The sequence below is a fragment of the Gallus gallus genome, chromosome Z (genome assembly GCF_016699485.2).
Source record: "Gallus gallus isolate bGalGal1 chromosome Z, bGalGal1.mat.broiler.GRCg7b, whole genome shotgun sequence".
Taxonomy (NCBI): Eukaryota; Metazoa; Chordata; class Aves; order Galliformes; family Phasianidae; genus Gallus; species Gallus gallus.
The window spans coordinates 12,895,938-12,921,687 of NC_052572.1; the positions used below are offsets into that span (position 1 = coordinate 12,895,938).

Below are 25,750 nucleotides of genomic sequence, written 5' to 3' on the forward strand. Positions count from 1 at the left end.
GAAAGAATAAAGTACTAACATTCCTTCTTCTCTTCCTACTAATACAGAAGAGCAATACTTCTTTTGTTTTGATGCCTTTTCAAGTCTCTGTCACCAAAGTCCAACCCCAAGCCAACTCTCTGGAAGTTCATTCTTATTCAGAACTTTTGTTGTAACCCAGATCTAAGAATTTAGGATACCATGTGTTGTGCATAACCTCAAGACAGAAATAACTCATAATAACCTGTTGTTTAGCAGTTAAATATTATTTAAGTATTTGAAATCAAACTATATATAAACTATTCTAAGAATATTTTATGCTATGATGCACAATTGGGAAATACACTTTTATTTTTTTGTTCCCCATTTTTTGGAGGGCTGGAATAAGGCTGACAGTTTTTTTGCTTTTTTTTTTTTTTCTCTCCTATCCAACCCTTGATTTGTGATGATTTCATCTCTAGGAACAAATTTTATGTAGCAATAATCCAATGTGATGAGCCCCATTTGCAAAAAACTCATTTGAGAAGGCTCCAGGGATACCTCCTTGCAGCCTTACAATATTTAAAGGGAGCTTATAAACAGAAAGGAAACCAACTCTCTACATGGTCTGATAGTGACAGTAAAAGGGAGAATGGCTTTAAACCTAAAATAAGTGAAATTTATGTTAGGTGGAAATTCTTCGTACAGAGGGTAGTGAGGCACTGGCTGCCCAGAGAGCAATGGGTGTCCCATCCCTGGAGAAGTTCAAGACCAGGCTGGATGAGGCCATAGGCAGCCTGCTCTGGTGGGTGGAAACCCCACCCACAACAGGTGCCTTCCAAACCAATTTTTTTTATAATTTGGTGATCTTGACAGCTGTTGTCAATCTCCAGCATCCTAGGGCTATTAATTTTATCTTGAAAAGCTCCTAAATGATTATTTGCTGATTTCAAATGTATAGTGTATTTAAAAGTGTAGCCCTTCACTTAATCTCTAAAGAATAGAATTTTTATTTTTTAAGTTTTAGATTAGGTAGTATCTCCAAATACTAAATCACGTTTCCTTGTGATTCCAGAAGTGATCCTTTATGATTCTTTGAAGGTCTGTACTTCAGTATGGAAATGAACTGTCTTCCAAATAAGCATTTTTCAAACTACTAATCATCAATGCCTATAACAACTGATTTAAGTAAGCAAGAACTTAAAATTATTCAGCAAAAATTATGGTGACAGCTACCTGAGACAGAAAATTTCCCATTTATTTATTCTTGTTGGCTATACACATTAGTAGTAGGAGATACTTTTCTAAGTCAGCTGAGAACTTACTGAGGAGCAACTTGTGTCAAAGAGGCCTGAGACACAAGATGCTACACAAAGACTTAGGAGTATGCTGCCAAACAGCTATGTTAGGAACCTGTGACACAAACCATTCTTAGCCAGCACCAAAAATCATAAAATCAATTAGACCAAACAATTGAGTTATAAGGACAAAACCAACAGCCACACAGATGTTTGTTTGCTATGAGAGTTGCTTTTTTTTAATGTCATTAGGTAACATCACTTGAGATACTACAGTTTTATATAGCAGTGTAATATCCAGAAGTTTCTACATTTCCAGTTTGAGACAAATATTTAAATTCATAGCTTTTTTTGCATTACAGAAAGTGCAAGAAAGGTTTATATAATTGCATGACCTGCTGAATTGAGTACTAAGGCTTTCTTCAAGTTGATTTTCTTAGATCTTCAGTTCAGCAACTGCTTAGGCATTTGATTTAACAATACTATTTCAAGTTTATACTTAGTATTAACAGAAAAAAAAAACCACTCAGATATCAGCTATCCCCATTGACAAAGCGTTACAACTAGTTGTAACATCTGACTGATTTCTGATTTAAAGGTCTGTTAGTAAAGAGGTTTTTTTTTGTTTTTTTTTTTTTTTGTTTTTTTTGGAAAAGGCACTGTTTAAGAGATTATGCCTCACATTAGTGGCACAGAGATGGTACATCTGTTCACGAGGAAGCAAGGCATAGAGTGAAGCAACGATTGTCTTTTTGCTTTCTAACACAATGGAATAGTGTCATACTACACCATGTCTGACCTATCTGCTTGTTTCATTTGTCTGCCAAGCCACCTTGATAAAGAAGGGTAATCTTTATAGATTTCCCTCCCTGAAATGGCTATATTAGCACCAATACAACAGTTAGTGTCCATGACTACCTCAGTGTCCTTCAAGAAGTGTTTCAGCTTATTTGACCCTACAGTAGACCCCTACTGCTCAGGACCCCAGCAGCTCTGTTGAAGACCCTACAGTTAGTCCCTTTATTATATGTTTATGGTAGGATGCTACTTTTACCATCAGTTAAGTGAACAACTGTATTGGATATGTTGCCCCCCCACCCCCCAGTTCCATACAATCTTTATGGCTTAGAGACTGAGTCACATGTTCATTCACCAATTAGAAGCATGTAATATCCACATAACTTTACAACTGGCTGATATTGTGTAAACATACAACAACTGACCTAGTTGTTTGAAGTGTGGAGTCTAGCTACTAATTCAATTCCCTTATGTTAAGGCAGCATTTCTTCCCTAGATACATTCAATTCCCATGTTTCAGGACAGTAAGTGCTACAATAAAGAGAAATTGAGATGACTGCATTTTATAAAACACATGACTTAGTGTTGCTAAGTTCTTCCACAAGTGACTGTAAAGCCTAAAGGAAAATTAACATCCACCAATTTGAGTTTGGGTCTCCAAGTTGAGTCTAAGTTTCCATTTGCCCTGAATTACTATCTTCACAGCATGTTCTTCAGTGTTTGTGTTTCAATCCACCTGGACGTGTTTTAGATGACACATCATGGAACGGCAACAAGAGTGGCAGACAAAAATGAAATAAGTAGAAATTTGTTGTTGAAAAGAGGTCCAGTTGTTCCATTTGTCCTTTCCTGGTTATGCCTAGTATACTGAAAAGAGTTTAAGGTTAGGATGACTTGAAGTTATAGCTTCATAGTTTGAACTATCTTATAGACACCAGGAGCAAAGGTAAAGCAATAAATAACAATATTTGTCTTCTGTTAGAAGACAGACAGTACTTCATGAGTAGATTTGGGAAATATGCATATGTGGCACTTAGGGATACAGTTTAGTGGGCTCACATTTAGACTAGATTATCTTAGAGGTGTTTCCTAACCTTAATGTTTCCATGATTTAAATTAGCAAATCTATTCCTCTGCCACACATCTGACAGTTCATGTTCTTTCGTCATTGATAAAAGAGAATAGATGATGAATTGATCATGAATTAATTTGTTTCCCATTATAAGAGATCTCATAAAAGCTCTTAGCTTGTTATCACTTTAATTTACCCAGGTTATAATCCAATAATATTTCAGAAATTAAACTTCAGAGAGCTGCATTGGGCTTTCTGCTAACATTCTCCTGAAAACATGCACCACAGACTTGGCACATTCATTAACTTTCCTCAAGAAAAGGAAATTATGGCTTTGAGATTTAAGACCATGGAGAAACAGAATCTTTATTGCTAAGGAGTGACACTAGTTAGGCTTAGGCAGACAACACATACAGCTCTAAGCAGAGGTCCTTAGAAGAACACTTCTAGAGTACAGCAAGCAGTACTTCAGAGGAGCAATAAAGTTAAGCCAGTGTAGTTGATTCAGGAAAACTGTTGGCAATGAGCTAGTTGAAAACAGTTTCAGATCATGAAGTAGTTTGTCTCTATAGAATAAATATTACCTGGTCTACACAAAAGGGTTGCCAGAATGACCACCAAATGGGCAAGAAGGTTGTTTCTGAGATTCCTGCCAAGAAAAGTAATAAATCTTAAGTCATTAAGATTTTCCAGGTTTTATTCTTCATGGTTATTTCAGCTGGTTTTGATTCCAAACTCCTGGAAAGAATACTGAAGAGCATGAGCTAAACAGGTATTAGTTGCCTTGCTTTAAGGAATGTAAAAGGAGATCTAAAGCTGTGTTAGTACTCACATTAGTTTGAGGTAAGGTATCCTTTAGAAAAGCCATGTGTATTTGGAGCCCAGTTAGTGTATTCTTGATGAAATCTGATTAGATAAGTGTTAGATATTTCAAGTCAGCATTCTGGAGGTGATCCAGGTTTTCCCACCAGGGACTCCAAGTGTCATGTCCCAAACGGAGTAATGTGGTTAGGCCACTTCCTCCCCCAGGAGGATACTGGACATGGGATTCTCCCATTTGTTCAGCAAAAGACCTGCACAGTCAACACTGTTCTGTCTACTCTGCAGAGAAGTAAGCATAGCTGCAGAAGTCTTCCACTTCACCTCCTTTACTTTACAGTCCTTTGTAGAAACTCCCCTCATATAGAAACAAAGTACTTGCTTGGGGCACTGGTTATGGACTTAAGCCAAACGGAAAAATGCTCTGTTAGCCTTCTTGCAACAAGTGCTTTTTAGATCAAATATGTAAGAAGTTTTCTTCCATGGCCTCTAAAACTACTGTATTAACACAAATATTCTGTTGGGGGAGGAGGGGGAGGAGTGCAGTAATAGGCATAAAGAAAACATCTATTACTTACAGAGGAGACACTGAAAAGGTCTGGTTTAGGTTGACTTTCAAACAGGCCGTCAATTGGTAGTGCACTTTGTCTGGGAACAGGCTTCAGTGGTTCTAGGAAGAGGAGACACTGCTATATCACTAAACAGGTCTTACCTGTACTAAGCCCTATCAGCATACAGACCTTAAAGCTCATCCAATTAGACATTAAAAAAAAACAAACAAAATCAAAAAGCATACAAATTGCTTTGCATGACCTCAGTTTTTTCTCCTGCCTATTCCTCCGTGCACATACGCTAGTTGGGTCTTCTAATACTGCCCAGACCTAGTCTACCTCAGTCCAGTCTAGGCAGTAGATGCATCAGTGTTTGGCCACTGACAATGGCCTATGTAATTCTATTAGGGGAAACAGTCCTTCAATCCTCTGCTTAAGAACTTTAAAGTAAATAAAACAATCAGTATAATTGTAGGTATTAGATAAGACATGATCAGCAATCATGTTACTTGAGCAGATATTCAAATACAAGAAAGATTTTACTGGTCTTTCTGGTGGACAGTTTGCTAACTTTCACATCACTGTGACCTGTACTATCTTGAGGAATGGGTACTTTACTAATAAAACAATTGCTTAAAGCTCTGGAGGCACCTGAAAGACTTTGCTGCTCTCCTCTCCTTGCTGGTACTGCAGGTGGCTTTGTCAGCTGGAAATCTTTGAACATTTCCTTAACATCCTTCATCTCTCTATCACCAAGCGGATCCAGAGCAATAAAAGCATCACTCTCTTTCTTGGAAAGCTCCTTTTGAGGTGCAGTTCTGGGTGGTGGCTGAGGTGGGCTTGTTGTTGACACAGGGGGCAGTACAGACTGTGTTTGAGCAGGTAGCGTTGAAGGTGCAAACACACTACTCTGGAAGGGATTTACAGCACTGGATGGCTGTACCCATGGAGCAGGTGGAACTTGTGCTGGCTGTGCCCAGAGACCAGAGGACTGAGATACTGTTGGACCAAAAGATCCAGGCTGGCTCCAGCTTGGCACTGCTTGAGTGCCAAAGGTAAGTTGTTGAGTAAATCCTGGAGACTGGGTACGCATCATAGACCCAGGAAAGACAGATGTGGCCTGGGTGAAGGCAGGTATCTCTGTACTCCATGGTGATGGCATACCACCTGTGGGGAACACAGTTGTTACACAGCGCTTCAGTGATTTGAAAATCAAGAATGAGTGTACCAATTCCATTGTTGATACCAGAAAGGCATTCTTCATGTGCTGCTTGTAAAAATCTGTTGATTTTAAGGTAATGTTAACTGGGGAAGGGAGAGAGCAGATGAGAAAGGAGTAAGTATATTTTCGTCCACTTCATCTCAGTCCTTAAAGAACAGAACTGAAGTTGATAGTTATTTCTGTGTAAGTAGTTACTAAGGTCCTGCAGCAGTGGTACCCTGGCTTCTCAAGATGTGGCACACGTTAGCATTCTGGAACAACCTGGAGCTGTTGTCAAAGTTTAAGCAAAAAGCCCTGTTCTAGTTGAAGATGCAGCATTTATGTCCCTAATTCACAGAATTTAATAGTTTATGACAGACAGCACATGGATTAAACACTGCACATTAAGTAAAAAGGTAATAAGAACATCCATGGTGGGTTTAAATTCAAGCTCTTATTCCAATCTAAGATATCTGTTGTGAACTAACCTAGGCCAGCCAATGGAGGGGCTGTGGTAGGATTGGTTTTGAAGAGGTCCAGTCGATTAGTTTGCACCAGTCCTGTCTGTACGGATGAGTTTAAGCCAACGTTCTCTGTAGTTGGTGCAAAAAAGTCCGAGCTAAACAAGTCATTTGATGCAGTCTAGAAAGAAAAAAAAAAGTTGTTGTGAAATGGCATGGCAGAATATAAAGCAACATGATTAAGAAGTTTTAGCCTGGAGCTACAAGCTGTTATTTTAGCTGCAGCAGAGCATGAAGCTTTGTCATATTCTAAAGGTACTCTGTATAAGTGATTCAAACTTCACCAGTTTATGCCTACTGATGAGCTTGGTACTGTATATAATATATAGTAGATCCAGGTCAACAGCAGAAGATTAAGACTTCTAGAGTAACTGAATTACTTGTTATCATTATGAGATTCCTCTTATCCTCACATATAAATACTCCTGCCCAGACTGTAATGACCCTGAAGTTACGTCAAGGTCATCAACTGAGTTCTGCATTGTTTGACTGCAAGAGATTAACCCAGAGCCACCCTGTGTATGACCAGGCAAGTCATTGAGATTGCCCTCAGTAGGCAGGTACTGTGAAGCCACATCAACTTCTGTAAACTAGGATTGGTATCTCATTGTTAAGAAGCCACTGGCTGATGTGTATCTATCATAGCTGTCATAACAGCTACTGGCATTTTACCTGGCATCAATATTTCAGAGCAGTATACTTACCAGACCTTTACAGAAGTACGGCAGCATTAAGGAAAAGAACAAACGTTTAGTAATCATAGCTACTATGGAGCATTCACGAGTGTTAGGATTTACCATGGCTGCAGAGAGGTTAGAGTAAGCATGGCAGGTGGAAGAGATATGCTGTGAAGCTCTTTAGTCAGTTACACAGTATGAAGAAAGAAAAGCTTCCTTTACCCAGCTTCTCTAAGTAAAAGCATGCATATCACCATTAATTACTTGAACATTGTTCACCTTGACAGACCTCCTTCCTCTTCCTGGCTTGTTACTCTGTGGTGGTGGGCTAATTGTTATAGATTCATGTGACAAGAGCTGGATATTGCTTTCAGAATCCAGCTTTACTCCATTTTGCAGAATTACTCCTTTGGAAGGATCTTCCACAAAGAGGTTTGATGGGACTTTAAGAAAGCCATTCTGTTCTCTCTCTGGTACCCCATTTGGAGTTCTTGCTGTGGGTGGCTTACTGTCAAATGGCCACTGGCTTGTTAGTGCTTCTCGTTTGCCAACTCTATTAGATATCTGGTCAAACTGTTTACCAAAGTAGTCAACATCACCATTTGAAGCACCATTACCCACCGATGTCAAGGTACTCAGATTTTCCTTCTTCTGATCAGCAGATTTTAGAGAATCAAATGAAGGTGGTGCGGATTGGTCTGGCTGTGCAAAAGGATCATCACTGAAAGGGTCTGGATTAGGTGTGGGAAAGAAGTTGAGATTGGTAGAGAAAGAACTCTCTGGCAAGAAGGGTGGTCGTGGCTTTGGTTGTGGAAGAGAAGGTGTGATGCCATTCAAGAAGAGATCCTCTTTTGTAAAAGTCTGTTTGGTCTCAATTTCTGAGTTTAGATCCACTAAGAGAATCTCTTTAGCTTCCTATTTGTTCAGAAAGAAAAGTAAAGTTAGTTTTCTGTATGACCTACTGAAAAGTACACAGGCTTAAGGAAAACTTCTAGAAAAGGAGAGATCTGGTATCCAGCACATCATACTAATACATATTCAATGTCACATTGAGGTCACACTAAGGTACCATTTTATAAATCTGATAGCTGTAATAAAATCTCAGCTTCCAAAAATTCACTGTTGAAAGCCCCTGTTTCAAGATTTAAGTGAACTTATTTTACTGGAAGTTTTAGTCATTAGCAATGATTATACCTAGGTGTGCTTGACTCCAGTGACAGCTTGGGTTTTACTCCTTTTTTAAAACAATTGTGAAATCACATTGCCTTAGAGGTTGCAGTCTCAGCTTTGAAATAAGATTAGAAAGCAATCTGCAGGTGGAGAAGGCTAACACACTATCCACCAAAGCAGGTGGCAGAAGGGTATGACCTAGTCACTAGCTCCGTTGACATTATTGCAACACCAATTGTTGCATGACTGCTAGTAGCTTTTTGTGCAAGAGCAAACTAGTACAATTTTGAAGTCACAATGAGTTGTTACAAGATAGATGCATACTTCCATGAAGGTAGGCCCTATTTTATGGACCTAGTTTACATCTGTAATAGCTAGGTGTCCACTTGGAACTTACTTACTCATCCATAAAATAAGCTTCAACTTTAAAGGCTGTTAACTGAGTTTCTATCTTGCTCCTACAGCACAGGCATATGCTGCTAGTACATATTTATAAGGCCTATGGCTAACAACATAGGAGCATATAGTATCTATGTCACACAGACTTCATTGAATACTGCTGGATAAGAATATTAGCCAGCCTATTAAATAATGTTCCTACTATCATAGCTGTAAGTTTCAAACATATTGCTATAACTAGGATGAGGCTTCTGTTAAACCAGAACAAAATAGATGTTACTACTCAGACAAAGTTTACTCTCAAACATAGAAGTAAAGATAAGAGATAAGTAAAGCTGGAGTCTACTTACTGAGGGACTGCTCAGATCAGGAGGTGTTGACATATCCCCAAACAAGTCCATCTGGTCAACTCCCTTGAAGCCAAAAGTATTGAAAGAACTGGTGTCAGAATTGTTGCAAAAGCAAAATCTAAGTATTACACATATCTACTGAACATCTATAAAACTTGCATTTCCTGTATGACATGGAGATAGTCTTCTATGAACTTTAATGACATCAGGATAAAGCTCTAAAATTTAACCTACCAGTTTCAGTTTGTCAGCTTGACCAGCAGCTAGGGCCTCACTACCATTCTGGAACAGATGGACAACAGTGTCAGTGATAATAAAACCTGCCTTAAGCAATGAACTTACAAGCTGGAATGAACAAATTATATAAAAGAAAAAGTATGGGAGATCACTACTGTTAGTTCTGTAGACACATTTGTCCCCATGCTAGCAGTATAAAGAAAGACAGAACTAGTTCTACCACAGCAGAATACCTGATCAGGTGAGGATAAGTTAGAGTGACTTACCTGAGTCTTATTTGCTTCTTCACTCTAAAGAAGAAAAAAAGGTTCTAGTATATACATGTCAGGTAGAATATCCAAAGCAAGAGGCTTTAGTTAGCTTACCTCCTAAGTCTACAAATGAAGCTGCTGGCACAACTGCCAACCAATAGTGCCAAGTCTCACAGTGGTCTACAAGCCCAGACCTAAAGCAAACTTTACTCTATGCAGACTGTTGCAGCTTCTGTAATTTTACTTGCCTTTTTCTTGTCTTCTTCTTCTTCCTTCTTCTTCATGTTATATATCAGTTGGAAGAGGTCCTTAAGATCAACAACTAGAGGCTCAGCCTGAAAAAGAACATATTTAGACTACAAATTACTTTGCTTTTAGCTTCAGTAGAAGTCCAGGAAACTGCAAGTCAAACTTTCCTAAGTGATGCAATAGTACAGTTGAGATACCAGGAAAGCAAGACTTCAAAGACTGTCTGGTCTTCTGGTCTCTTCATAAGCTTTCTTACGCATACCATCAGCCCAGAATGGTTTAACTCCCTGGGGTAACTGACAGTGTCTATGTTAAAGCGGGGGGGGGGGGGGGAGGGTTGTACTAAAAATCATGATTTCATAAGTACATGGCAAGTCCTAAACATTTCCTCAGAAACGTACAGTGTATTGAAGCCCTGGTATCTTCATGATAAGATAACAATGTACCAACTCCAACAATGAACTTGGAGAAAGCTTCTTTAGTATTATATTTATCTTAATAGGATCAATCAAGTGTGTGTGGAACAGACACCACATAACATTTAGTGGTGACATCTGCATCTGGATGGATGTTCAGTGTAAATTAGAAAGGTACTGCATTTTGTGAACAAGAATGGGTGACTCCAAACAGAGCATTAACAAAAATATTTGAAGAGGTTGTTGAAGTGTTAGCAGGTTAAGCTATTAAGCTACACTGACTAGAAAATTTTGCTTGAGGCATATTGCATCTGAGTCAGTGTAAACCAGAACAAGTGCTGCTCAGACACTACCTCTGGCTTAGGCAGAAAAATCTGTTTTTTTCATGCATGAAATCTAGCATGAGTCCAGGTGTTTTAGAATTAATACTGAATATTGTTCACCTTCCTAAGTAGCTTGTATCTAATACTGCCCATACACAGTTTCTCTTCACAGAGACATACTCTGCACACTGAATTTCTACAAGCCCATTACAGAAAAATTAGAACTCCTTTCAGAAGAAGCAACTCTAGGACAAGTTATGCCATTCATTTGTCCCAGAAATACTGCTACAGTTGTGTAAGTTAGTTTTTACTGCTGTTCAAGACAATGCATAACGAAAGCTAGTGCAATTCTGTTATTCTCTCTTTCCTACTAATTAAGCGAACCTATGGATGTTTGACTCAAGAATATTCTCACTGACAGCAACATACCACTGTACAGGAAAGCCCATGATAATGGCTCTGTTCATCTCACTAATGTCTTCCATGGTGAATGAAAGGTTAAACAACAGTAATATGTGAAGGTACTTGAATACTTATTCTGGATGACAGAATGGAATAAAACCAAAACCACTGATGATAGTAATTTCCTACCATTCTTCTTCAGGAGTTATACCAGTCCATCAGTGCTGATGTTTCTCTACACCTCACTGATCAATAAGACATCCTTATCAGATGTTTCAGTAAGTGTTTAGACAATACATTACTTATAGAATGTGGAAAAGGACCTGTAATCAATACCTGCTGTGCTGTTTTTATGGCAAAAAACTGGTGCTGGCCTTCTCCTCCACAAATATAGCCAAAAGCACGATTATCTGTTACATCCCGAGCAATGAAAGAGATTTTGGTTACTGGGTGCTCATGCTCTATGACCTGGAATTAGAAAGAAATGAAGTCCAAATTGCAAGATATCATTAAGGGACTTAGTTTAGATTCATCTAAATCCAACCCATCACTTGATTTAAGAGTCAAAATAAGACAGTGAGTCATTTCTTACCCCAGTTTTCTCATCTATGATCTTGATACCAGAGAGGGAGATGTTCACCCAGATCCTCTGCTTATGTTGACCCTGGGAACGAGCTGCCACTGCCATTCCCTGAAGAAGATGAATGTCATAATACTGATGAGACTTCCACTTGATTGAGCTTTAGCTTGTTTCCTTAGCATTTCTCATGAGCTCATAGCTGTGACTGTATTAGCACTATCTAGTTATTCCTAAGCAGTGTTAAATTTTAAGCCATATTTCTCTTCCAACGTAACACATGAAGCCTAGTCAAGCATTTCAGAACTAGATTGTACTTCATCTGTAAATTTTTAGGAGCTTTAAAGTTTTTACCTTGGTTTAAGGGACCAGTGCAGTAACAGCATCCTTACCAGGCCACCTCAGATATACTGGTCTGACGGGAGCTAATGTGAGGGTTCTGCTCTCCAGAAGAGGTTATCTTCATTGCTGCAGGGTCACATTTACCCTTTGGTTTATCTGTGTCTTTTGGTGTTACCAGAGCTACAGAATAGCAGCTTGGGCTTTGCAGTCTTACCCTAAAGAAGAAAAAAATCTCCCTCTTCCCCATCCAAAACCTAAGTTAACTACTTGTAATCAACTTAATACTTTGGAATCTAGGATGACTGATAACAAGAGATTGATAAATGGAGTGTTCCCAAGAAAGAGAAACAATTAATTATGTTTAATTGCATGGAGAATGGTAGCCTGAGTTACAGCTTCAAAAGCATCTTCCATGAAGCAATAAACATCATGCTAGATGTTCCCACTAAGCAATATTTGAAACCGTGACAAAGTCATTTGATGCACCTTCTGAAGGCCAAACAAAACATACTGCTTGCATGCCAACTCAAAATCTTACCTTCAACTTCATCATTGAATCCTGACTCATTTTGTCTCCTCTTGCTTCTGGCACATCATCAATGCCAATCAATTTAGCTTTGTATCTTACACCATCCCCTTTGAATCTGGCCAGGAGAGATTCATCTGTCTTTTCTGGCCCTAGAGACAGAAAGATTTGTTTTAGAAGAGAAATATTTATGTTGTGGCTTTAGAAATATTATTTTAAATAAGTACTAATATGGTACATTTTTGCTTTTAAAAACTGTTGATTATAATGGACTAACAAACTTAGCCCTTCCAGTGCTGTATACTCTGCAAGGTAGTTCTGCAAGGATCTGCAAGGATCCTGTAAGATCATGCTGCTCGTACAGAATCTGTAAGATTCTACTCAGAGAGTTAGGTCTCATGCTTAACATCTGGGGGTTTCAGAAAAATCCCAACAGGTTTGTTTGTAGGTAACATCCAACTAGATATGAGAGCTAAACACCACCTCTAAGCAAAACCGGTACTTCCTATGGCTATACTGGGTGTTCGTTCAGAAAGACTTTCAGATGTTAGCTGCCAGTTGTGGTCTAATCAGAACTTTTCTTGGTCTCTAAGGATCTGCTAGTACCCATGATAAAATTTTGTATCAGCATCTTCATCTCTGTAGGAGGTACTAGCACACATATCCCTGTAACCTCTTGATATTTCAGCTGCATTTACTATTCCTGTTGTTCCCATTACTTCTCAGAACATCTTCATTTTCTTCTGCATGCTCCAGACATTCAGTGTGTATACTTCTGAGTATGTATCTCTGTATGATATATATTTACATAACCAAATTTGTCTAAAATCCTGTTGACTGACAATTATTCTAATGAATGGTGTTTTCTAGGTTATTTGGGGTAAAATCTGAATCTATATCTAGCATGTCATTCCATCCCTGGAGGGAAAAAAATAATTGAGTTCACGTTCCTGGATGTTCCTCAGCTGTTTAACCTTCTCAGAACACTTATATTTCACCAAGCTTCCAATGATTTATTTGCTGATTCTGACAAGAAGAACTGAAAGCTTTAGAACAGAGCTATCAAAAGCTTTCTAACTAGAACCTTCCCTTCTGATTAGAGTTATTTCCCTAGCTTATTTACTCACTCTTCCCAATCAAATTGAAACCTCAGAGTTATTTCAGCTGTGCAGTAAAAGCAGTCATAGCTTTAGGAAAATGCAAGAAAAAATTAAGGAGACTGAGTAGAGGTTCACTAAGTAGATATTTCTTACCTTTCTTTTTTTCTTTCTTTGAAGTTTGTGCTTTAGGTGGAGCCTGGTGCTCTGGCTGGCTGTTGACAGTAGAAGTAGTTTCAGCTTCCGTAGACATGATGAGACAGTTGTCAACTATGCTTGCTGTAGTTTGAAATCCAAGTAACAATCAGTAGGCAGGCATAATATTTTACCTTAAAGAAGAAATATTCCCATTAGACCTGTTAGTCCAGTTTTGTTCTGCTGAATTAATGAAACAGGACTCCTGACTAGAAGTGTCATCTCACCTGTTCATCTCAGGCTGCTCTTCAGAGAGCATGAAGTTATGGCAACTAGGTGACGACCCCTTTCCCCCAGTAATACCCAATCAGTATATCATACTGACATACATCTGCAGGCTGTACTTGCAACAGCCTGTTATAGTATGTCAACCTGTAGTTTAACTTTTAAAGCTATTTTTAGAACCTTAGATATTTGTTGTACTCTTCACGGCAACAATCATCTCTGTAGTAGGGCAAGAGACCATGTGAGAAGTATTTGCTAGGGCCTGTTTTCAAACACTCGTGAAGATACCAACAGAAAAGTAAAAAAAAAAAAAAGCTGTTAGATCTTATTCATGTTCCTATAATAGTCAACGTCTGAAGTTAAAACACTCAAGAAATTAAAGCCAGTGAATTCCTTAGGCTGCAAGACTGTATCAGAAGAAAGACAAAACCAGAAAACCACCACAACCTTGCCTAAAGAGTAATCAAACAACCTGTTTTACTTCCCCCCTCCTCACAAAAAAAAAAAACTCCAGAAGTTAAGCTGTGTTAGTCCATCGTTTCTCTCAACTCCATACCATGATACCTTTCTAGCCTCAGAGAGGAAACTCATAAAACATACAAAAACCCCAGCAAAATATGCACCATCACCGGCAGTCACCTTATTTTGTTCCCAAACAGCAGAAATACTGAGTAACAATCACTAAATAAAGGCACACATGTTGTATTTCTGAAGATCACCCGTACCCAGCCACAAAAGTATGGATAGTTAATCAGTCAATAGTCAAATAGTCAATCATATCCAGCTACTAAAATTGCCCTGAGTATGAGGTATAATAGTGACTTTAGATAGCATGAGTTTTAGGGTGACAAGAGAAGCCAAAACATTGTCTTGATAATTAAATAGCTGCGCTGCCTTCCACTACTACTAATTTCCTCTGTTTCTAGTGAGGTAGCCACAGACCAAGCCACCTGTTAAGCAGCACTCCATCTGAGATATTCTACATCCCCAGACAACTGGGGAAAAAGTTGCATACCTTCTGCTTTAAAAGCCTGTAATTCCCAATAGCCTATTCACCACTAGCCTTATTTTAGCTGATGCTTTACCCATTACTTAAAAGTTACTTTAAGAATTTTGTTTTCACTCCTACCTTTCTCCTCTTCCCTCAGTTTGTTAAGTCAATAACTATGAACTGACTCATCCAGCCTGCAACTAGCAGAGCCATGGATGTCAATGCTTAACTGATTCTTAATCTAGAAAGAACAGAAATCCCTAGATCTTTAGAAGAAAAAAAGTTACCCTGAAGGCCTTCATTTCCATTTAGACGGAAGGGACACCACTAGTGAACTATCTGCTAACAGAAGCAAGGTTAAATCTATCTGCTTGTCAGGTGGTTTCTGAGTTGCATTTATCCTCGCTCAAGTAAATCAGCTAAGATAATATTGCTAATTTGAGAAAAATCTCTGGCAGCTCTATCTGATCTCTTCTGTAAGGAGCTTAATTGGTCACAGGTAGGTAACCTTGAAGTCAAGTGAACAGGTGGTATTGTGAAAATTTCAGGTGTTACTGAGTAGAAGTAGATGATATAGGAAAAGCCAGTATTTCAAGTCATGATTTAGGAAAGCAACGTTATTATTGTGCCTATTCTGACAAAGGGCAAACTATTACAATAGAACAGGGATTTTGCATGTTTGCAGAACTAATAAAAGGGGTGTGCCAATCAGAAAACCACCAAAAAAAAAAAAAGAAAAAAGAAAACCACATTAACCGAGTGAAATAAAGCCAATTGAATCCCACTTTAAGAGGCAAATACAAGTTAATTTCCTGGGAAGGAACAAATATGCACAAACAGAACCTCACTAAAATAACAGAACTCCATAAAGGCAGTTCTCATCTTTAGGGTCTAGTTATGCATCTGTTATTAGCTATCTGTTGCAAGCCTACAACAACAAGACCACTGAATTGCATAGAGATATATAGCACCAATACCTGAGATGGAAGAAAATGGGCAGGAATACACACAAATATGAGATCTTCCACAGGAGGAACAGGAGGAGCTGCAAGTGCTCAGCCACTCTGTGTTAACAATTCAGTTTGAGAAGATTAGTGAGACCTTTCTGGCCAGTTCACAGACAAAAATCTCTCTCATCTGAAGTCTGACACAGCTTATCTCACCTGATGAGATATTACAGTACATGAATAAGATAACTGTCCTTGTGAAATACTACCAATGGAGCAAGGAAATTAGCCACTAAACTAAGAATGCGTGGGTAGAAGAGTGCAGTCTTCATACAAATTCACATTTTAAATAACTATTTGACCATTAAGTTATAGAACTAGCACTTAGTCCCCTCAGGATTTAATAAAAAAATCTCACTGAAGGGGAAGAACAGTAAATAGAATGAACTAGCAGTAATCTAGTTCGGTTTTGGTAAAAGAATCACAATACCACTAAATTTTGGTTCTGCGCTTTAGAACAAAGTTAAAGCTGCATTCAACTGCAAGGTCTTCACACTTAAACTTGCCTTATCATAGTGGAAAGTGCTGGTGAGGTCTGCATACTGTTTATATGCACTTGTCCATATGCAGGAATCTAACATTATAATCATTTTTTCTGCTCCTGTTTGGAGGCTTCTTTTTGCTCAGTCCCTTAGCATTCCCTTACTCAGGCTGCAGGAATAAGACAACAAGATTCTACTGCATTTCAGTTCTGACTACCTCCATAAAGAAAGCCAACCAGCAGTGTGAGTGAGTTGTAAATACAAGTCCTTTCATGTGAGGACAGTCATACCTTCAGTTCTACTAGGGTTATGAAGAGCAAGATCACCCCCTCGGGACCTAGTCTGCAGATTGTTAAGTGATGTCCTGAAATTTCGATGTAGATAAATTTCTTGCTATCGCCACAGCTTAATTACCTGCTCTGCTATTATATTATAATCTGCATCAGAAGATACCATATTTTTTTCCAATTTACTCTAAAAGGAGTTCTAAAGGTTCCTACTGTTGGTACCTAACTCCTTCCCTGTAGGGATTATTCTGCGAAGAGTACTGGTCACACTTTAAGGAATGACTATTTCAAGCCCTTCATGCATAGATAACAGCTCATACCTCAAGGCCTATCTCAATCCAGGAAACTCTTGATTCAAATACTGTTCTTGATTTCCCACATATCTACTCTGGGGAAAAAAAATAAAAATAAAATAAATCAGTCTTGGGACTTCAGTTATATCATGTTCTTCAAGAACACAAGTTATATTGTGTCTTCAAGAAACTTCCTACAATGAGATAGTGACAAACATCCTTGAAATACCTCGTTTTTTAGCAATAATTGAAGCACATTCCTAACAATTTTGTTATGACAGCATCTCTTAAGGAAAGCTAAATGTTATTCAACTATTCCTCTCACTTGAGCAGTAGCAACATGGTATCTACCCTCCAACATATGGAATTTTTCCTGTCTTGTTGCTTAAGGACTTGAGAATCTTCATTACTGTTACAGGCTGTCATGGGATTTAAAAACTAGAAAATCTTCTCCCAGCAGACAAGTTGCTTGTTCTTTGTTTGTTGCTGTTTTTTTTTTTCCCCAGTACAAAAAGATAACTCCCTTAATATCAATAAAAACACATCTGAGCAGAAGTTAAGAGCACTGCAAAAGTCAGAGCTAAGACAGATAAACTGAACATCTGTTAAGCAGTCTAATACTTCTTCCTTCTCACAGCCTGTGTTCCTTCTTTGTGCCTTGATACTACAAGTACATGACTCAGATTTAAGAGTTATTGCATGTAAATATTAACCTCAAATGAAAATCTCAGAGGCCAGGAGAGGATAAAAGTAGCTTTTACTGCCAAGTGCAACATAGCTTGTAGGAAGGAAGTAGTAACCAGAGGCACAGCAGTAGTTCAAGTGCTAAACATACCTTCTCAAGGCATGTTTCCCCCTCCCCTGCATTGTGAAGAGTCAGCCAGGTTCTTCCGGTTAGAAGGTTGTATCAGGATCTGTACAACGCAGCTTGAGAAATATCTGTTTGAGCTCTTGACAGAAAGATTGTTTTCAGAACAGAACCAAGAGATGGTAACCAAGCTGTCTACTTGAGTGAACATGCTACAAGACCTCACTTTTGTAGACTGAGACAGACTACTGGCTAACAGAGACTCTTGCTAGTCATTAGATTGAAGCCCTAAAGCCGGATACTTGAACCAACAGTGGACAGCCTTAACTAGCAGGATTCCACCATTGTAGCAGTACATTTATGTAAGGCCCTGTATCACTACCATTCGCATCTAACAGCTTCTTAGTGTGTAAATGACTACCTGGTTTTCTCTTAGTTTCTGTTGCAATGGTATAGCATTGCAACATAGCCCTGATATAGCATAGCCCTCAAAAGCACTAGGCACACATAAATAAATTTTAAAAAGAGCATGATATTCAGATATTTATATGGCTCTGATAAAAAAAATCAAATACTATTTTAATTGTTTTGTTTCTTTACGAAAGCAAGCATTGTTCTAGCATCTGACAGTGTATGTAACCTGAATAAACCTTCTGCAACATGACACAAGATTTTATGTCTTAGATGGAAAATTCCAACTGCTTGCTCTGAGCAAAACACTACAACCATTATTATGTCTCCTCTACTAAGCAGTCACATTAGTCTGTTAGGAATTACTGTAGAAATTGGCAAACATATTGGAAAGATACTAGCCCTACCTACATATAAAAATTTGTCCAGTATTCACTGTTCACTCTAATAAATAAGAAGTACCTGCTTGAAGATAAGTGGTAGGAAAGAGTTCATAGACAGCCTGGGAACTGTTCTCCAACTCATACCATGTCTGGAACACAAGAACAGCATAATGTGCCAGAGAGTTGACAAAATACAAGCTCTTATGCTGCCAAGTCTAACCCCAGCCCCTGTGGTTAGTCTTGTAAGACACAATGCTGGTCTATTCTGCCAGACAAGCGACATTGTCAGTCACTCAGTCAGTAAGGTCTATGTTAGTAATGACCCCACTTGATAGTTTCTCCTACAATTCCTTGATAGCAAGGCTGAAGCCATTGGTCTCATCTTCCCAAATTAAAAAAAATGTACATCTTCTGTTAGGCTGTAGGTAATTAGAAGCCTACTTTGTAGGTAACAGATCATATACATGGTGTCAGTGCATCAGTTAAATCACACTTGATCCGTTGGAGAGAATATTTCCAGGTTAACGGGATTTTACTCAGGAAGCTGCCCCCACTTCTCTGCAACTTGCTATAAGCCCTCAGTACTGTTCTGTCCTCTCACCTAGAAGAGGATGCATGAATACTCTTCAGAGGTTAAGACAGCTCTATGCCAAAGGCTTCCTCTGCCAATACAGGTACCCTTTAGGAGCAAGCATGCTGTAGAACAGGTCTCAGAGTCTAACTGCCTTATTCATATATATTCAGAATGAGAAAGAGAGAAAGGAGAGTCAGTACTGCAATAATGGATACCTTATGGAATACCTTCTTCACAATGCTGATTCCCCCAAGTATCCACTGCAAAGACGACAGATCTTGCTGCTCTAGTGAGTGGTGTCAGCTTCAGATGTTGGCATGTACCACAGCTGGTACGGGACCATGCCTGTGAATCACCACCCAGGCGTCTCACCATTTCAGTCTATTTACCAACTGCTATTTCATCACAAGTACAGAACAGTCTGTTCTCATTGTATCAGTGCATCAGCCTTCTCCAAACTGAAGACTTTTTAGCAAGAATGTAGAAATTCAAACTACATTCCTGAAAGTGTTTGCTGCACACTTGAGTCACTGGAATTACAGCCAAATGAACATCACCAACTTTGAAGCTAGAACTGAACAGGTCACTGCATACAACTAATACAGTTCAACTGTTCCTTTTTGTCACAGTGCTGCAGTTCTAAGCACAGCACTGCTGAGGAGATGACTAGTAGCTTCTCAGCCCAGCCACTACAGTAGTTATAGTTTGAATTTTTCCTCCACTTATCATGGGAATCAATATAGCTATTGCAAGTGTGTTAGAACAGAGGTCTCTGAGAAGTCACAGCAAGTTTAAACAAGCTGTACCTGGTTAAGAACTTAGTAATATACAAGTTAACAATAGCTTATGAAGAAAATCTCACTTTCATTAGAAGTAAGTAGAGGGCAATACTTGTTATTTGATTTGCTAAGACTTCACCTCAAAACAAGGGGAGCCAGCACTGCCACAGTCAGTCTGACAGACAACTATTCTTCAGCCAGAAACTTTAGGTGTCTAACAGTATCATCCAGATACCTACCTATCTGCCTGAATTTACAATTTATTCTAGAAATAAAGTAAACAAATCTTCATAGCGGCCTTTCCAACATCTATGTTCAACATACCATCCTCCTAGTTAATTCTGCAGACTGAAAAAACATTTCAGTTTTAGTACAACTTCAGCTTCTTAAGTCTAAATCCTTCTCTTAGAAAGCAACTGGTAGATAACCCAATATGTTTTTGGTTTTTTTTTTGTTAGAGACCTATTTAGCTGGTAACATAGACTTATTCTAGAAATATGTACTTAAAGAATGTTACTTGCTTACTCCTGTAGACCTCACAACAAAGTTTCCAAGTGAAATTTCTTCACACCAGTCTTGCAGAAAGACAACATCCTTTCACACTTCAGAGGCTGCTCCTACATATCTGGTTCCAAGTGCTGAAGCTCCTAAAGACAGTGGCTCCTGAGTTTGAGTTCACTGCTCTTAGACACTGCTCAGGAAAACCTCACATGCCTACCCACAGAATGAGAAAACTCAGGCTGTACATCTGCAGTGTCTACCACTCAGTCTTCCTTCAGCACTGTTTGGTGGGACTCACTGCATGTATTAACAATTGCTTTGCTTCCAGGTTGCTTAATTAACTCAGCTAGGGTTTACTCAGATGCCAACTGGAGTTGGAACTAAAGAACTTACAGCCATGCTTCTAACTCTCTCATGCCTAGGAGAACTGTTTCTGATCTTCCTTCTAGTTTGTATAGCAAAAAACTCTTGCCAATAACTGTGCTTTTCACCCCTTTCCTCAGAGCAGGAACTTGACACATATTGAAGTTGTTATCATAGGTTATTTCAGCTGCATGCTGTTAACTGTCCAGTGCTGGCAGAGTTATCCCTCTTTGCAGTTTGGGTGTGTGCAAGCTGTACTGAGAGAGATTGCATATGTTCTACATGCCTACACTGAACTGTGAGTGTTCTCTACCTGTTCACAAATACATCTTCATGAGAAACAGGATTTTTCCTGCACTGTTTTGAGCTCACCCAGCTCAGCACCCTATTGTCATTACCACAGTGTCAAGTATTGTGGTCTGCTTATCCAGACTGATCCAGTGCTGATCCAAACCCAACTGATCATCCATGACCAGCCAGAAACCTGTCCTTAAAAAAAAGGAAAAATCATCAATATTTGAAGAGGTTTCCATGTAGCCACTAGATTCTGCCAGCCTTTGGTTGCATAGTTCAGAGCAGTAGTCACTGGTCACAAGATTCCTGTAACAGACACAAATTATGTTCTTGATCTGTCACTGGAAGACTGATGATCCTGCTGGCACTTTATGAAGACCAGCTCTCCTGCAGCAGTCTCATTCCTTCTGCAGGGAACTTTACTACATTACTCCTAAATCCAGACTCCAGTAATCCCACTCAGATCCCATTTAGCTTTCCATCCCTAAGAGGGTCTTGGTATCAGATTACAGATGTGTCCCCCACTCACCAGAGGAGCTGAAGGGCAAGCCTCCCATCCTGATCTGGAGTCTATCTTCTGTTAGCCAGGCTAGCAGCTGTTTATAGACAGATCTGCTATTCAAGCTTCTAGAAAACTAGTTTTTTTCCTCATAGCAACATTTGTGCCCTTGTTTAAAGAACCAATTACCCTGTTTAGTGTAAGCACAGAAGTTAACCTGCAGGATGGACAAAGGATGTAGTGTTAATACTTCAACCTGTATGTTCCCTACTTGTCCTGACCCTTCTTGGATTGTAGTCTCAATCCTAAGCATTTTAAGACATAGGAGAGGTATCACAGGCTCCTTGTAGGAGGAGACTTGTGGTTATGAGATGCATCAGCATTAAGCTTTCCATACACTTTTCTAAAGAGCACGATCCTCAAGTACCCTGTTGTGAAGCCTTCTCAATGACAGGTTAAAGATCTATTAACCTGGCTATCTAACCTAGTTGTTCTCTTCAAGACATAATCCTCATAAGGTATTTTACTTCTCATCTTATTGCCTAAGAATGCAATATGAACTGACAAAACAGCAGGAAATTCAGCTCCAAGGCCAAAAGTCTGCCCTTAACTGGCCCCAGAATGTCTGAGCTTTGAGATTTAAGGCAACATGCACCAGCTATGAAACTTAGAAGCTTTTAGGAAAAAATACACATGGATATAGTTGGGAGTGAAGGTCTGCAGGGCATTTCAGCAGAGGCACTTCACTCTCAAATACTCCATAGCACATGCAAGGCACGTCCTTCCAGTAAATGTGAAGCTGGAATGATCTATGCCCTCATCAACCCAGGCCAACAAGAGTTAGACAGGAGACGATGCTTTGTTCAGTACTCAGCTGCCCAGCTTTATAAACAGCTTAATCCTGTTTGAACTGGTACATCTTGTTTACTGAGTAGGCCTTCCACTATACTTTATCCAGCTTCTTTATAACCCTAAGACCCTTGTACCCAGATACAGCCTCAAAACTGGGTCCCTAAAGTCAGTTTGTTTTGAAAGTTACACTGCTTTGACACTTTATTCTATTTGATCCTTCAAACAACTCTGATTTTTTTCTACAGAGTCCAGGCTGAGGCAGGGGAGCAGTGGCTTATGTTTGGTTGTGTTACACAGAAGAAGCTTAAAACCTCTTAACATTTCCCTGTCCACCCCACACGGCAGGGGAAGAGTCTTATTTCTACTACTAATCCCTTAATCTTCATGCAAGAGCTAAGTTTTTCCTCAAAAAATCCTTGCAGTTTATGAGGTACTTTCATGCTATCTCATCACTTTTGATCAAAAGTGGATTGCAAGCAGGATTCAGTTTACCAGTACTATTTCCAGAGTAAGATGTCTCTCTCGGGTGTTGAATGTGTCCCTTCTTGTCCTAGAAGATTCATACTTCGGAAGTGCTTGCTTTGTGCTAGACTTGTTATATGAAGTTCACTAGCACTCCCAAGAACTGGGTTAACCTGGTAGGTCACACAAGTGTACTAGCAGTGTAAAGTTCATAAAGAGAGAAGACCATCAACAAGAGAGAGATCTGTGGGTCTGGCAATAGTACTCAGTAATCACAGTATATTATGCACTTCTATTTACTTAACATCACAAGCAGTTTTTATTTTAAACATCCTGTCTGAATACCAGCTGTTTGTTTCCCCACATTCTGACACAAAATACAGCTGTTTTCCCACAAATCCAAGAGCACTTCTTGTACCTTTTGCATATATTGTTCACATGTTAGAGTGCTTTGTTCCTATCTACTCATGAAGTAAAGGTGCTAAGCAACCGTAGCACCTACTGGGCCATTCTGTCCAGTAATTGAGTTATGCAGGAACTTTGTCAAGTCATGTTCTTTCATTGAGAAAGTAGGCTGTGTTCTGCAGATGTAGATAGAAACACAGCGAAGGCACATGTTAGAATGGATAACCTACCTTCACAAGAGGAAAGTGATGCCAGATTTTTGGCATTTGGCCCATCCTTCCAAGTGATAGTGTTGAGCACAACTGCTGATTCTCAGCCAATAGCTTTGTTTGAAGTAAGAGCACAGTAGATGAGAAGGAGTATCACAAGCTACAGGACTTGTACAGTAAAACTTGTCGTTCTTCCAGTCTTCTGTCTACAGACAGAAGCACAGAAGGCCCTAGTAGATTCTGCATAGTGGAAGCATCTCATCTAAGACTCACAGCACCTAACATTCAACCCACTTTAGTCTGAGTTTTCCTGTACTGTCAGTCATAAGGTTTGCTAGTGAAGCTTCTGCTTTGATGGCTCACCTGACATTCATTTAGAACTCACAACAATTTTCCTCCCCCACATGAAAACTTCAGTGAGTTTCTATTAACAGAAGCTTCTGCTTTAGACTTGACCACATCCTCAACTCACTCAGGGCATTCTGGAAGCCTAACTGTGCCCCAAGGGCCATTCATGTTGGATGTCACTGCAGTGATTCTTTAAACAGGCATGCTTCTTGACTCCCTCAAACAATCCTCTTCTCAGCTGAGAAGCACGCATTTGGATTCTGAATTGCTCCTGTTTAGCCACCCAGAGTCTCACTCTCTTCTATCATCACCTGACACAGCGTTAGTAGACCTTCATAGCAGCTTCTAACTGCATCACAGGTCACTATCAGACACCACATCAATTTTTTCAACTTACTAGTGCCTAATCAATCTTCACAACCAACTGGAATGTATAACTTTGTAATTAATTTAATCTGAGTTGCCTATCTACAAAGGAGTTCCCATCCCTAAGCATATCAGTGCTCATTCCTGCATACAATGACCAAATCTTAAAGCCCGCAAGCTCTCAGACCCAGTCTATTTTGAATAGAATTTTCATGGAAATTATGAAATACTCAGGGCAAAAATGTAACCTTCTAAGGCGAAGTAACTTTATTAAGATGAAGATGATTCCTCTCCAGTCCCTCTCTCTTCAACCCTCAACCTCCTCTCACACCCCCAAATAAAAACCTAAATAAAGTGAAGCTAATCCTACCTTAACAATGGATTGACATGCTTCCCTAGTAAGCGCTCAAGTAACCACCCTCAACTCAGCTGAGAAGTAAAAGCTCTGCTACAGAGAAGTCCAACTGTGCTGATCTTACTGCTGGATCGCAGGCACTACCACATAACAGCACTCAAAGTGTCATCATGTGATGACCACTGGGGCTGAAAGCTTCACCAGCTGAGAAGTTAGTTTTCCTGACAAGAGAGTGTTCTTACTTCAGTTAGCCCTAGAAATCCTTAACTATATCCATTTACCACAAATGGAAGTATCATCCTGAGATTCACCAGCAGACAGAGGAGCGCTCAGCAAGGATGCTCCATCTAAAATAAAAACAGAAAGCCTACCCCTGCTTCCCTACATTGTAACCCTTCTCTCTGCTGCTAGAAGATTCTTTCACCTCTGTGATGTATGCATATAAACACAAAGTTTCATATAGTTTTCACATCTTCACCCCTTCCTCCCCCGACAAACAGAAGTAAAAACGCATGTTTATTTGGCTTTCGGCTCCGGCTTCCTCAGGGAGCCGGCTCTGCTGCAGCCCGGGGCAGGATGCAGACGGCTTCCAGCCCACGGTACGCGGACAGCAGTGCGCCCTGCAGCCCCCGCGGCTCTCAGCGCCCTCCACCCCGCGCCGCCTTCTCCTCTGCTGTGGCCGGAGCGCGGCCCGACGCCGGCGGCCCCGCAGGGAGACGCGGACGGCACCGGTGAGAGAGCACCCTCCTCCCCCGGCTTTGCCACCCCGCGGCAGGGGGCTGCCAACCCCCGCAGCCCCGCTATAAGCTCCCTCTGCCACGTTCTCGAAGAGGAAAGAGGCAAAAGAAAAGAGGAAAAAAAAAAAAAATCGCCCTCCCTCTCTGGTTATAGCCCCTCCCGGAGACTTGCAAGAGCCGAGTCCCGGCTCGCAAAGCTGCTTACAAGCTAGATCCGTGCCGCTCCGTGCATGATCCGAGGAGAACCGCAGCTGGCAGCCTGACGGGGAGCGAGAGCCCGGTTAAATATTCAGTGGCACTCTCGCCTTCGGATTAGTTAGCCACTCACAGCGAGAGATATGGTTTTAATCAGATGCTGGCAGCTGAGCACTACCCAGGAATGTGCTATGATGTTTTTGCTGCTCGGTCTTGGCTACTCCCCCTCAACGTGTCGGTGCTCACAAGATTAACTCCTTGCGAGCCGCCGCTCCGGCCCCTGCCGCTGCCGAGGGAGGTCCAGCCCAGCCACGGTCAGCGGGTAGACGTGCGGTGGGTGCGTGGAAACCTGCGGGCTGGTTCAGAGGAGACATATCTGGTGCTCCTGGTGCAGCGATGCGCCTGAAGCTGTCATCTAGAAAACAGGTCCTCTCTTGTGTCTGTGTGACCATCTGTTTATGCACAGGTGCGGCAGTGTTGTTAAAAATCCAGTCC

The 25,750-nt window shown here is 40.1% G+C and overlaps 1 protein-coding gene across 14 annotated transcripts; it reads right to left on the reverse strand.

The window, feature by feature from the left end:
* Positions 1-1,468: 1,468 nt before the first annotated feature.
* Positions 1,469-25,316, reverse strand: DAB2 (DAB adaptor protein 2). Of its 14 annotated transcripts, XM_015277538.4 has the most exons (20): positions 21,357-25,316; positions 19,106-21,022; positions 18,396-18,465; positions 17,550-17,664; positions 16,742-16,809; positions 15,623-15,709; positions 13,391-13,563; positions 12,150-12,289; positions 11,285-11,383; positions 11,029-11,160; positions 9,551-9,637; positions 9,318-9,341; positions 9,049-9,096; positions 8,815-8,877; positions 7,175-7,810; positions 6,186-6,339; positions 5,148-5,663; positions 4,524-4,615; positions 3,711-3,775; positions 1,469-2,921 (listed from the first exon to the last, which is right to left on the reverse strand). In XM_015277538.4, the coding sequence occupies exons 7-19, from the start codon at positions 13,485-13,487 to the stop codon at positions 3,716-3,718; spliced, it is 2,148 nt and encodes a 715-aa protein (XP_015133024.2). In that variant the 5' UTR covers positions 13,488-13,563; positions 15,623-15,709; positions 16,742-16,809; positions 17,550-17,664; positions 18,396-18,465; positions 19,106-21,022; positions 21,357-25,316; the 3' UTR covers positions 1,469-2,921; positions 3,711-3,715. The 14 variants fall into 14 exon arrangements, with proteins under 14 accessions (XP_015133024.2, XP_040512487.1, XP_046761566.1 ...); XM_040656553.2 differs by lacking the exon at positions 19,106-21,022 and having other exon boundaries at positions 25,266-25,316; XM_046905610.1 differs by having other exon boundaries at positions 19,118-25,316.
* Between the last annotated feature and the right edge of the window lie 434 nt (positions 25,317-25,750).